Source organism: Amia ocellicauda, chromosome 12 (assembly GCF_036373705.1).
Source record: "Amia ocellicauda isolate fAmiCal2 chromosome 12, fAmiCal2.hap1, whole genome shotgun sequence".
Lineage (NCBI taxonomy): Eukaryota > Metazoa > Chordata > Actinopteri > Amiiformes > Amiidae > Amia > Amia ocellicauda.
In genome coordinates, this window is record NC_089861.1 from 28,441,125 (window position 1) to 28,455,394 (window position 14,270).

The 14,270-nt window shown below is 44.7% G+C and overlaps 1 protein-coding gene across 1 annotated transcript; it reads left to right on the top strand.

Annotated features, from left to right (window-relative positions):
* The first annotated feature begins 6,920 nt into the window (after positions 1 to 6,920).
* Positions 6,921 to 14,044, top strand: fbl (fibrillarin). The gene is made up of 9 exons (XM_066719196.1): positions 6,921 to 7,022; positions 8,412 to 8,543; positions 8,812 to 8,967; positions 9,675 to 9,769; positions 10,170 to 10,340; positions 10,616 to 10,748; positions 12,230 to 12,342; positions 12,486 to 12,631; positions 13,344 to 14,044. Exons 1-9 carry the CDS (start codon positions 7,013 to 7,015, stop codon positions 13,366 to 13,368), a joined length of 981 nt encoding a protein of 326 aa, XP_066575293.1. The 5' UTR covers positions 6,921 to 7,012; the 3' UTR covers positions 13,369 to 14,044.
* Positions 14,045 to 14,270: the final 226 nt, after the last annotated feature.

Consider the following 14,270-nt stretch of genomic DNA (forward strand, 5'->3'; position numbering starts at 1 on the left):
TCCTGAGAGTGACTTTGTCGTTGCTTCCCGAGAAGATCAGACAGAATTTATACACAGACAAGACATGAAATTCACTAATTCTCCTTGCCGATGTTATCGTTACAAGGAAGGCTACCTTGAGCGAGAGGAAGCGGAGCTCCGTTGTGGAAACAGGCTCAAAGGGAGCACCGCTCAGTCCTTGCAGCACTCATTTCAAGTCCCAGGCTGGAATTGTGTTCTTTATTGGTGGTCTCAAGCATCTCAAGCGCACGTTTTAGAAACTCGATGTGAAATAGGCTCCTGGGGAGACAATTGTCAATCTTGTCATGGCATGCTGAGATGGCAGCCAGATAAACCTTCAACATGGATGCAGATTTCCTGTCTTCTAGCAGCTGTTGCAGGAAGCACAGGATGGTCTATTTGGGGCACGACACCAGATCCACATGTCTGTCCAGACACCAGTTCTGGAAGGCTGACCACTTTTAAACATATTGAGTTCTGGTAGTAGGGGCTCTGGCCAACTACAGTTTCTCCACAACGCTGTCTGGCAGTCCTACCCTGCTAACACAAAATGTTGCCATAACGTTGTAGCAACATAATTTATGTTGTCACAACATTGTACAACATTGTGGCAACATTGTGTGTTAGCTGGGTAGTGACATTAGACAGAGCCTTTCAGGGGCCAGACCCACAACTGAAGCTGTGCTGGGTTTGGGTGCCACAGGAGTCCCAGATCTCTACCACTTGAGGACTCAATCTCCATTCCAAGCTGTCCAAGAGAGAGGAGGTCCACTGCTGTGTTGGACACACCTGGCAGGTGTATTGCCCTGATCGATCACAGATTGTCTCAGGCCCACAGAAGAAGTTTGCACACCACACAATGCAGTCCAGGTGAGCGCATGCCCCTTCTGGTGGTTGATTTAAGCCACCACTCTCATGTTGTCTGTCCAAACTAAGAGATGCTTGTTTGACAGGACGTGCTGGAAGTGGCGCAGCACTAGTGACGCAGCTTGCAGCCCCTGTGACGCAGCTTGCAGCCCCTGTGCATTAACGTGGGAGGATGATCAGAGACCACTCCATGTCTGTCATGACGACTTCCCTCTGGTGAAGGCAGCTGATGGGAGATCTGAGGTGTAAATTCCTGTTATTCTGCCACCAATCCAATGTCCTCCTGCACGCTGTAGTCATGGTCAGTTGGCAGTGTCTGTGTTTTGCTGGGTGCAACCCGTAGGCATTTTACCAGCGGTGTAGCAGACGCATTGTCCTGAGTCCGAGGGGAAGGATTTTCAAGGCAGCCACCAATAGTCTGAACAGCTTTTGAAGTATGCATGAGGCATGAGGTAGCTTCTGCATTGCATGAGGCAAGACTTCAGTGACTCGATCCTGTCTCTGACAGGATCATAAGTATCGCTACGGAGTCGAACCGCATTCCCAAGAACATCACGAATGCTCCATGTGAACTGAAAAACCCATTGTAGTCACATGTTGTATGACCTCTGTCATGTGTTCCTCCACTTGTATCCTGGAGTCTGTGCAATTGGCCAGTCATCCAGGTTGTTCTGATCCCCTTTGACATGAGGGAACCAGGACTGCGTCCAAGCATCCATGCAGGGCACCAGTGAGAGGCCGAACTACAGCATGTAGAATTTGTATGCTTGGTCCTAGAAGGTGAAGCGTAGATATGTCCTGTGCGTTGGGAGGATGGGGACATGTCCCTGAGGTCTATTATTTTCTTCAGAAACATGTTGAGACCCCTCGGATCGAGAATGGGTCTTAAGCCTCCGTCCATCTTTGGCACTAGGAAGTACCATGAGTAGAACCCCTCTCGTGAGTTCTCTCAGTCCACCTGTCATACAGCTAATTTCTCTTGCATTACTATCGACAGTAGTTGTCAGCACTCCTCTGAAGAGGGGGAGGGCCAGAGTGGAAATGGAGGCCATATCCGTGGCTCATTGTCTTTCTTCTCTGGGGACATTTTCCCTGTGGTTTAGCTGGTGGGGTTGCAGCTTCTCCCCTCCCTTAGGCTTCCAGCTGAAAAGACTATTTTTACCCTTGGCCTGTGTCTGACCTCTGGTATGCTGGTAACTTGGCCTCTCGCTGCTAGCCTGCGGCTGCGGGTTTTTTTTGTTTTGTCACCCACTGTATCCCCTGAGGGTAGGGCCAGTGGCGTGACTGGGGCTGGGACTGTCTTCTCGGCTGTTGAAGGTCGGCATACTTTGACACCGTTTCCTTCACCCTGGCTGAGCGTTCTATGCTCAGGTCAACAGTGATCCTGAAGGTTTGACCAGGTGTAATTGATGCGTTGAGGAGGATGGACATCTCCTCCTGTAAGGGCAGGTGATGTAGGGGCCTTCCATCAGCCCTGTGACAATTCCCTCTCATTCAGATGTGTCGCCTTTGGCACTGGGTGGCCATGGCTACGGTCCAAACTCTCCCATTTGACACAGCAGTGTTTGAACTCATCCTCAAGTACATTCAAGTGAAGTAGTGAGGGGAGGCATGCCGTGGGGAACATGAGTGCATGCTCGCTGGCGATCTCCATCTTGGGGAGAGACTTGGTGAGCACCTGCATAGAGGGGGGGCGAAGCCAATTGCTCTCTAGCTGGGAAGCCCCCCGAGCTAGAAGAGCAAGATGCACCAGAGGGGTATCCTTGCTTCGGCTGTGGAGACACCCTTCCTGGTGGGGGTCGTCCTCTGGTGGAACTGGCAGATGAGTGTGCTGTCTCTCTGCCTCCGCGGTTGCCTACTGACGCCCTGGAGGAGGCTTGGGAAGGGGTTCCCCACTCACCTGCTTCTGGTTGCAGATGTAAATGCAGTGCAGTGGCTGCACCCCCCTCCACCTCTAAGAGCTTGGAGGGCATGGTTGCAAAGTTTGTGCCCATCATCTGAAGGGAGCTTGCTACAGACCGCACAGCGGTGAAAGGTCCCTTTTTGCCTCATTCCGGTGTTTAATTCCTGGGAGAAGATGTTAGTGTTGATAGCCCAAAAAGCAGGATTGCTTCTCCCAGCTCCTCACAACAGATCCCGTGTCTGTGTGACGGTTCATGTCCACCTCCAGGATGTGGTTGATATCGATGTGTCGATGTCAAGAATGGAGCTTGCGACGTGAGTTAGGGAGGGAGGCACAATCCAGAGATTGAGTCTCCTGAGAGATACTTTCCCTCCCTGAATAACTTGATGGGGAGGAGGCCGTCTTTAAAACCCTGAAGAGTGGTGGGCACACTTCTCCACTTTTAGCACACATGCAGAGTGAAACAAACTAAAAGCATGTATCACTGGCAAGGTGAAAGAAGAAATGGCAGGCAACTGCAGTCAGGAGGAGACTTTTCACAGACGCCGGGGGCGGATCTTCCTCCCATCAGCAGGGCCCCTATTGGGCAGCTTTGGTACAAGTTTTAATTGATTGGTAGGTCAGAAGGCTCTTCCCACTCGGTAATGGCTGTCTTTTGATTTGAAAGGGAAATGGTAGGGAGCTGCAGTCAGGAGGAGACTTTTAACAGACTGTGGGGGCAGGTCTTCCTCCTGCCAGCAGGGCCCCTATTGGGCAGTTTTGGTACATACTTTCAATAATTGGCAGGTCAGAAGGCTATTCCCACTCAGTAATGGCTGTCTTTCGATTTGAAAGGGAACCCATGTTACCCAATTAACAACAAATTACTCAAATCAGACTGACTTAAATATATAAAATAATAACCATGCTGCATGGGGCAAAGTAAATAAATAATAAAATAATGGCCTAACCAAAATTGAGCAGCATCAGTACATACAAGTCACTTCCTGACCTTTCTAGAAGCAAACCCTTCCATCCAATGTGAGTCCACAGTTACTGCCAAGTCATTTTAAATGGATCAGATCGAAAGTCCACATAACCTTTCGTGCACCATTGATGTCCTCAGTGTTTTTTTTAGCAATAATTTTGCTCAGTATAGAGATCTTCAGTCAGACGGTTTATCGTTCAAGTTCATGCAATATGTCCTCACACCACACTATGGGCTGAGGGGGTATCGGTACCTCATTTAACAGTTTTGGAAGACTGTGGCGTGTTTTACATTATTATTGTTGTTGTTGTTGTTATTGTAGACAGACCGACGTATATCAAGGTAAGTTATTGATGTTTTTTTTTTTTTGGCACATTTCATATGTACTGCAGCTGCCTATAATGTTGCATCAGTACCTTTAGTAAACAGGTGCACCGATTGACTCATGATTTGTATTTAATCTCACCAATGAATCCCTACCTACATTACTAATGTAAAGTTCTGTTGTCACATTTTCCTCGGGGGTGAATATTAAAGATCTATTTAAATACAGGATCTTTGGCTTTAATGAAGAATAAACGGCTCTCTTCTGCCAATCTGGTGTATTGGAGCAAGGGGTTTATGGGAACTGTAGTGCATTGCTTCCCTTCCTGATTTGTGTTCCAGGGATAGAACTGTCCCAGACAACTACAACACTCAGCAGGCACCACTCCCAGGCAATGTTATTGCCGTTTTCCTCTTGCCATCACCAGTGCCCCATACTAGCGCTATGTATACAATAAGTTACCTGTGAAAGCCCTGGAGCTTGAACAAGCAATGGAGGAGCCTGGAGAGAGAGTTAGAAGACAAGATGGGTTGTAAGGTAGAGTAGGTGGGATAGGAAGAGGATAGAGGAGAGTGGAGAGAGAAGAGAGGCGAGAGGAGAGAGGAGAGAGAGGGCACAGAAGAAGGATCTCAAATGAGTTGAGAGCAACTTTCAGTCTAATGTGAGCAGATATACTGTGGCTTCAATCATTCGAACATTCCAGAGAGAACACAACTGTGCACTTTGTCTGAATCATCAGAGTATTTAATTATAATGTATACTGTATGGTACAGTTTCTCTCAATTGATATCACACATTTCTCAAAACTAAGATCCATTCTCTCAAAACAATGAACACAGCCATCTGACCCCTTGAAATAAATAATCATGAATCTTACTGTACTTTGAGTCAGTTCATACTATAGACTGTGTTCATGCATGCCCGGGATGGATACAACATTCATGCAGTTATTTCCCTTCAAGAAAACAACATACATTGTGATGTTAATTAAATACTCTGGCCTGACAGAATGTAAAGGCTTGATGAATACATTAATTGGTTACAACAGTAAACATGTTTGTGGTTTATTTTTGAAGTAAATATGTGATTTATTGTCTTCATCAATACTTCTACCTTCTTAGTTACATATGTATCACACAGACAAACAAATTTCAGATGTACCAAAACTGACAAACCTACAACATAATCTGTGAAATATTACATATTTTATTTCCAACATTGTAAGGAAAAACCATTTCGCTTACAGTAAAAAACATTTCAACAGATTATATAAATAAAATAAAATTGGTTTATAAAGGATTGTGAAACTTTCTGATAAATATGTTTTACCATTAGTATTCCTGTGTTGTTATACCTGAATATATTATCTAATCAATAGAGGACATGTCTGTAGTTTTGATGACAATACTTTTAAGATGTTATTTCAAAAGAAAGCATCACTTCAGTTTCCAATGGAATTGGACTGTTTTGCACAATGTGAGAGTCTGTTTTTATGGCTGTGTTAACTGTTTTGAGAGCATAAACCTTAGTTTGGAGAAATGTGTCAAATAAATAGAGAACAACTGTAAAACAGTAACGATCCCATAGTAAACACAATATGTGTTGATATCAAACTTCAACAATGCAAAATGAATGATCTCAAGTGTATTATTTTAAAATGTGATATACATTTTTAAAGTATAAAGTAAGGCAAACAGAAAAGATGGAGCCCGAGACATGAAAGGGGTGACAGCTATGCGGCAGTTGAAAGCTCGGGTCTCTGATTTCTAACAAGCTAAGAACCAGCAACGTGCGGTTTAAAATGAACGATAGAAGCGGGTGTAAATGCAGCCCCGCCGCCAGGGGGCGTTTGAGGGGACAGGGGGGCGTGTCGTCTGGGACAAGAGTCCAGTCCTGCAGTTCTGTCTGTATGTTTATTTACATTTGATTATAATAATAATAATAATAATAATAATAATAATAATAATAATAATAATTTGCAATGGTAAATAAATATATACATTTATTTACTTTGATTTATATTATGTGAGGATACACGTGTTTATAGCTTAAGCATAACTAATATATGTATATATATATATATATATATATATACTGTTTATTAAGGTTAAGTATTTTACATTGCAAAGATAAAACACACAATTTTAATTCTCGTGATTAAAATGTGTTAAAATCCAACTCTAAAATCCTAATGTGATTTAAAAAAAGCCAAATTACCAAATAAACCCAAAATAAACATGTGCATTAAGTCAATCAAAACAATAAACTTGTGATAATATGGCAAACTGCTAAACCAACACGTTTTTACAAAACAATCAAATGCATTGATAAATCAACGGAAAATGCACCAGATAAATCATAAAACAAAATCATAAAAAACAAACCAAATCAAAACAATCTGATGCATTTGAGAAATAAAACCCACCAAACTATCAAAACAAGAAAACGAGTGTCTTTAAAAACAATAATTCATTAAAAACAATTAAAATATCATTTTTAAGAACAGCTATTATCAGTAAAAGAATAAAAGATCTTGTACTCGGGCTGCAATATCCGTCCCCGCAGGTGGGGTCCCATCATAGGATCCTAAGCTGCCCCAGATCTTGGATGTGCCGGTTCCTCAAGGCTTCCTCCTTGCCCCTGTGGTGGATCTCCAGATTGACGTAATCTCGAACCAGGGCCACGCACACACGCACACACACACACACACATAAATATATATATATAACTCGAAGTTCATATAATTTTACGATAGACAAGCCGTACAGGCCGACGGAGTGATGTGATGTCAGGCGACATTGCAGTGTCAATCCTCCGAGCTAGGCGGCGACACCGGCGGCGCGACGCAGGGGTTTCCGCGGCGGGCAGTGCATTGTGGGATCGCCCATGTGGCTTTCTCAGTTCTTGAAGTGTCTCTGGCGAGCGCCGCACGTGTGTCCGTCTGACGATCATGAAGCCAGGTAAGTTCACCGTTAAAACCCCCCAAAAGCGGCGATATGGCGATTTAATTGGGTCAGACTTATCAACAAGAGTTTATTTCTTAAGACCTTAAAGACTGTTGAATTGTAATGCGGAGAAGACGTGCGTTAAAGCAACAAAACACACGAACTGGGTTAAACGGTGTCATTTTAACAAGAGGGTATTTATTCGTGAAAATTATATTTTATTGGAGGATATTATACTACTGGGAAAGATGAGGGATGTCAGAATAGGCTTTGTTTTCATCCCGTGTCGCAGTGAAAATGTTGCATATACAGACATGTGCGTTAGATCTGTGTGGACGATCATGGCCGTCCCGGGGAAACGCAGTGAATCCGTGTGCAAAGTGGCGCCGAGGAAGCCTCGATCAGCGGTCAGGGCAGGACCGGCTCAGGTTGTGTAAAATACCTTCCCCTTCCCGGCAGAAATCGTGTACAGTTACCGGTCATATCGTTTAATGAAAGCGCAGTTCAGTAGCATTAGGGACGATTGCGGTGAAATGCATCCTGTTGCTCGGGGATGTTTCTACTCCAGCACGCGAATGTATATTTTAACTATGAGTGCGATTGTGTTTTAATGCAGCTGTGTATTGATAATTGCAAGCGAAAATGCATTCGTGTGAAGGGGAAACGCGACTTAAATCTCAGACCATGTGGTCGAGGCTCGCCTTGCTGGATGCCGCCTGGCTCAACGTGGTGCTTGTTTAGGGGGCAGAATGGCGTTTAACCCGCGCCGAGCTCAGCCTGGCAGCGGACTGGGCACCGTAGTACAGCACACTGTCCATTACTTAGGCCGTGTTAGTTTTGTAGACTATTCTGTGCTTGGTATTTACAGTACATTATGTATGATGGTGTGACCTGATGTTGTGATAATGCAGGTCAGGATGTAAAGCACGTCTCCTTGCACGGGTGGTGGTTGGTTTTCCTGACTGGTCGTGTTTTGTACTCTATTGCAAGTGCGAATTCAACGGTAGAAAACGTTTAGCTACCCTTTTGATATTAAAAACTGAAAACCTGGACACCTAATCCCTGAAATCAGTTTTCAGTTAGTTTAATTGATGCATAAGTTGAAGCAAACTATACAAATGAAACAACTCAAATGTTATCTGTATGTAATTCAGTTCAGTTGTGTTCAAGGTTTATTTCCCTTCTGGCTATTTTATAGACCAAGCCTTTCTAAACTAGATGTTCACAGTCAGGGGCCTGAAAGTTTTTCTCAGATCAGCTGATTTCCTTGAAACCACAGTTGAACGAATTACTTTTAAAATGGGTTTCGTTGTGGGGTGGGGGCAGACATCAATTTGATGCCTTGCAAGACTGGTATTAAAATCTTCATCTGTACAAATAAATATTCTGTCCATCTCTCTGCAGGTTTCAGCCCAAGAGGAGGCCGCGGGGGTGGTTTTGGTGATAGGGGAGGTTTTGGTGGACGAGGTCGGGGAGGATTCGGGGATCGAGGTGGAGGTGGAGGACGAGGCAGAGGGGGATTCAGAGGAGGCCGAGGTAAGTGTTACAACTTGGGGTGGGGGGGCAAATCCTGGTTCTGGAGAGCCACAGTCCAGTCGGTGTTAATGTAATGCGGCTCATAGTATTGTGTGAATTGGGCCACTGTGGTGAAACGAATGAACCCCAAAGCGTGTGGCTGTGACGAAACCATCTTACTGCTGCCAGGCACGGATTGATGACGGGGTGTGTTAGTTTAGATCAGTGAGTTTCGGTGACACCTCAAGCAGCACACCATGATTTAATGTGTATTATCCCCCTTTTTTAGGAGGTGGAGGAGGATTCAGGTCACCTGGTGGTGACGGGGGGTTCCGGGGGGGCCGTGGGGGCACCCCTAGGGGCCGCGGCGGGAGAGGAGGCCGTGGAGGAGGAGGTGGCTTCAGAGGAGGAAGGAAGGTGACTGTTGAGCCCCACAGACACGAAGGTGAGTCTTGACTGAGTTGGGTCTCCATGAAAGTGGTGAATTGCTCTTTGGTGTTTAACAGGGTAAAACAGGCTGCGATTGTGGATTATGTTGGCAGGTGATCTGTTAAAAGCAAACGGGAAATCATTCCCACATCGTAGTTTGCTGTGTGTGTGTTGCCACATCAGGTATGATGTGTAGGTGATGGCCCTTAATTTGCAGTGCAGCCTGTGTGTATGATATCAGCCCTGTCCCCTGCACACCCCCAGGCTTTTTTCATCTCCTGGGATCCATTCAATAGCTTTTGTCCATATTTGATCTGTTCTTGCAATGTGTCCAGCCCATTTTAACATTTTCACTTTAAATGATACATTTTGGTTCTGATCCATTTATCTTATTCTATCTCTTATTTCAAACATGCATCTTTCCAACCTTTTGTGTCATCTGCAATTTCTATGTTTTTGCATTAAGTGACCAGATTTCACAGTCATAAGCAAGCACTGGGAGTATGCATTGATCTATTTTCTTCATGCAAATGGGAAGATTTCCTTTCAACAGAGTGCTGTTTCTCTTGCCTTTTGATTTCATTCATAATGTCTTAGCTGATTTCTTGTCCAAGATATACTTTAACTTATGACTTCTATCCATTATATTAATGTGTATATGGGTTTGTGGGACCTAGGTTTAGCTTCATTATTCCTGACTTGTCCGTCCCTCCGTCTGTCCAGGGGTGTTTATCTGCCGTGGAAAGGAGGATGCACTGGTGACCAGGAACATGGTGATTGGGGAGTCTGTGTATGGTGAGAAGAGGATCAATGTGGAGGTAGGTATCTCTTAACTGCTAACCAACAAAAGGGTTTGCATGCATGTCCATTTAACCTTAAGTCATCTTATGAATACTGGTCTCGGAAGACCATTCAGGGGTTCTTTTTGGTATTTAATTTAACTTGAAACTGTTTTTGGGAGATTTATAGATAAAGGAACCTCTAAATTATATAAGGCACCTGAATTCTCAACATTTTGTAAGCTAAACAATGAAGCACATTATGAGTTTGAGGTTTTGGTGAAGTAACTGAGCACTCAGTTGGACCAACTAGCAGCAATACAGTAGGTCCCCAGAAATTGTCTTCCTAGAGTTCCTAGAACTAGAGCTCCCCCTCCACCCAGGGGGTGTGAGGGGCATGACCTTATAATCTAACCTGCTGGTGTTGTTTTTTTTTCAGGAGGGCGAGACTAAGATTGAGTACAGAGCATGGAACCCCTTCCGGTCCAAACTTGCAGCTGCCATCTTGGGAGGAGTGGATCAGATTCACATCAAGCCCGGAGCCAAGGTCATGTACCTGGGGGCGGCCTCGGGCACCACTGTCTCCCACGTCTCGGACATCGTAGGGCCGGTCAGTCATTTCCCATTGCCTTTCCCTGTAATGAGTTTTCTGAGCCTTCTGTTTTGAGACTTTATTGAAGAGAATCATAAAAATGTGTTGTTTCTGGAGCAGGTGGCCTTACCAACAGTTGTCACAAAATAGACATATTTCATAAAACAATTCTAGTGAATGCTTGTGCTGGAGTTCAAACAGTCACTTCCTGTTGCCCAGAAAGTCAACAAACAAAATGCAACCCTAAACGTTTTTTAATCTCCTCTCCCTCTGCTTGTCTGTCTGTCTCTCAGGAGGGGCTGGTTTACGCAGTGGAATTCTCTCATCGCTCGGGTCGAGACCTGCTCAATGTGGCCAAGAAAAGGACCAACATTATCCCCATCATCGAGGACGCCCGCCACCCCCACAAGTACAGGATGCTCGTAGGTAAGTACAGGATGCTCGTAGGCACATGTTTCTATCAAATACAAGTAGGACATTTTCTGTTGAAGTTGGGCTGGGCAATATGGCCAAAATACAATATCGCGGTATTTTGCACATTTTTACGGTATGACGGTATTTTTTAATGGCCATTTTATACTGTTCATAAAGCAAAAATAATAGGACACAACTGACATTGAATTATGTTTCTTGTTCTGTGTCAGTTGTCTTGAAACCAAATAATGTCCACACTATCAAGGACGCACCTTTCTTCGTGACAGATTCACTGGGGTCACTTTGCTGTGAAGTTTCAGCCACATTGCTCTCCTCCATCCCCTCTTCATTCATTGTGCATTAATCACGTTTGTTTGTCAACACGCAATACACATGGAATTTATTTTTGAAATTTGGCTGAGGCACATTCATTCCAAAACGAGGGTCGCGTTTGAGAAGCGCAGTTCTGCGCAGAGATTCCGAGATGTGTGTTACTGCAGTGTTTCTGTGCGACGCCACTAAGACCCAGCCACAGAAATCTGCGCAGAATCGCACAGCCCAACGCAGCTCTGAGAATCTACTGCGGGGGGTAAGCTGTGGCTGTGAGGCAAAAGATTGTGCAGAAATCAAGAGGGACGTGTTAAGTGGAATGAAAACTACTACTGCCCCCTTGTTAGTGGAGGTGAATGTCAACTTTCAGTACACAATGAAGCTGTGAACAGCATTGTCAGAACCATAGATATAGAATTCTTGTACCCTTGAGCAAGGTGCTTCACTTAGATTGCTCCAGTAAAATACCCAGCTGCATAAATGGGTACAAATGTTAGTTGCCCTGGATAAGGGCGTCTGCTAAGTGACGATTAATGTAATGTAATTCTAGATCGACACTTGTCAATGCTTTATTTTTAAAAATTGAATGTAAATCTATGATGCACAATAATTAAGTTGTTACTTAAATGATTGGCAATTCTATTTTTTAAAATAACTAAAATATAAAAATAATAAATCGTCCAATTACATCGATTTCTGCAGGGTTTGTAAAGAAAGGTGGTTGTGTTCTTGTAGCACAGATTTGCGCAGTTCTGCACATATCTGCAGGATCTAACCTATCCCATTGGTGGAGCTGTGCAGATCTGCGCAGATCTGTTGAAATTTGCGTTACACGAACACTATCTGCGTTTTTTGATCACATGCGTCTCATGTCAGACAGCGCAGTCTCAAGCAGCCGACGCAACAAGTTGTGGGAGACGCGAACACGATCCAGTTTATTGGTAGCTATGACTCAGTGACACCGTAAATAGTAAATTATTCAAAACTTTATACCTCCATATCGGTATTTTAGTAAAAGTCCAAACCAGTCCCTAAATGAATACCGGTATATCTTTTTTTTTTACGGTATACCGCCCAGCCCTATGTTGAGGTGAGGTTCGTGGGCTGTGCCTCTTTAGATTCCGCAGCCCTTGATTTTGACGCGCTGTTTGTCCCGTGTGCAGGTATGGTGGATGTGATCTTTGCCGACGTTGCACAGCCTGACCAAACCAGAATTGTGGCGCTCAACGCTCACAACTTCCTGAAGAACGGTGGTCATTTTGTCATCTCCATCAAGGTGAGTGCTGCTCAGATGCTGCAGTGGGGGGGGGGGTGGACGTTGGGGAGGTTTTGGCATTGGGGTGCTGTGGCGTTTGGGGTGGTTGTCAGGGTGCTGTAGCCAGGTGCTCACGGCCGCTCCCCGTTTCTCTCCCTTTACAGGCCAACTGCATCGACTCCACAGCAGCCCCGGAGGCGGTGTTTGCCTCAGAGGTGAAGAAGATGACCCAGGAGAACATGAAGCCCCAGGAGCAGCTGACACTGGAGCCCTATGAGAGAGACCACGCTGTGGTAGTGGGCATCTACAGGTGGGTGTGCTGACCCCGTCACACAGGGATACTCTAGTGGGAGAGAGCGGGTCTTGGTCCTTGTGCCGTGTCCGTCTCCTCATTGTGGTGTCTGTCCCAAGATCTGTTACACCTTTAAACTAGGGGTGGGAATTTCAGATCTCTAGGTTTTCAAGTATTCTATTGCAACAATCTTCAAATCTTCAAACTCTATTAGTGGTTTATTCACTCCCCATAGTGCAAGTGGGTCTTGATTCTGGAATACACAACAAGTGCATATTTTCAAATAGTTTTTATTGAGGTGGTCTCCAAGTATTCCTCACAGAACAGCGTCTCCATAGCAGTTCCTCCCTGTCAATTGTTTGATATTCGTGGATTCCTCGAACTCTACTCTTCTGATCATGAAACACAGTCTTGCAGTGGAATGGGGCATCAAGACCTTTCCAACTGGAACTCACTAGGAGTTTGACCTGATAAGAGGAAATTGTAGAGATGTAAAATAACTGGTTGCTGTGTGCAGAAAACTGACTGAAAACTGAAATTCTTTAAATCCACCTCTATCAGTGCTGCAGTAAGTGGACGTCCTCTGGTTGCCGCAGTCTTGAGATTAAACAGTCTGTTTTATACTGTGAGTCAAAACCATGAGTTGCAGTGCAGCAGAATTTAAACCATAAACCTCCCTGAGCTGTGACTCCTGGTTAATGTCTGATTTTTACCTTCTCTTCTGTTTCAGGCCGACACCGAAACAGAAGAAATAGTGTTGGACTGGCACTGACGGTTGGCACATTGCAGCTTGGCACAGCTCCCCCACCCTCCCCAACTTTTCCCCAAATCTCCATTTATAAACTGCCAGTGAAGGCCCTGAGGACTGGGGCTGTAGTGACAGTGTTGATCAACAGACACACTGAATGGACAGTGACCTGTACTGCGCCCCCCTTTCATCCTTTGAATCTCTGAACACAAGGAGACCCAGCCAAACAGGACGTACCCTCCCGGAGCGGCAGACTGAAGCTTTATTACTCCTTCCACCCGTGCTTCAGAACACCCCCCATCATGCAACTTTTCCCTCTTTTTCTCCCTCCCTTGCTTGTAATTTTGTACTCCAGATTTTCTAGAAAGAAAACAAAGAGGGAGGGGTGGGGGAAATGTGATCTAGGTTCATCTTTGTTTGTTTGGTTTATTTTTCTTCCCTTTGGTTACTAGGTAGTTGAGAATCTCAACTGGTTTAGTATGTAACAGCCAGTGCTTGTGGGACACTGATCTAAGTGTGGCTTTTTTATGTTATTATTCTGAATGACATTCATCCAATTGCCATGTGATGTCTTGGCACAAACAAGTGATTGGATCACTGAAGAGGATTGTAAGAGCTCGACCTCAGTCATCACACAGCTGTAACTTTCCGGTTTACTTTTTTAATTAAAATTACCAAACTAAGTAATGTGATGAGGTGGTTATTCTTGAGACAGTTCTGATTGGTGATCTTCACATCCACTCCTCCGTGCCACAGGGCCTTCAGATTTTAGGCCACTCGAGGTCACCTGCATCAGAGCCAGGAAAGGGTCTCCATTGGTTAAGGTACCTGAAAAGTTAAGCCAAATTACCATTTGGGAGTGGAGTTACAATGAAAAACAACTGACTTGAGATTTTCAGGCCCACACTG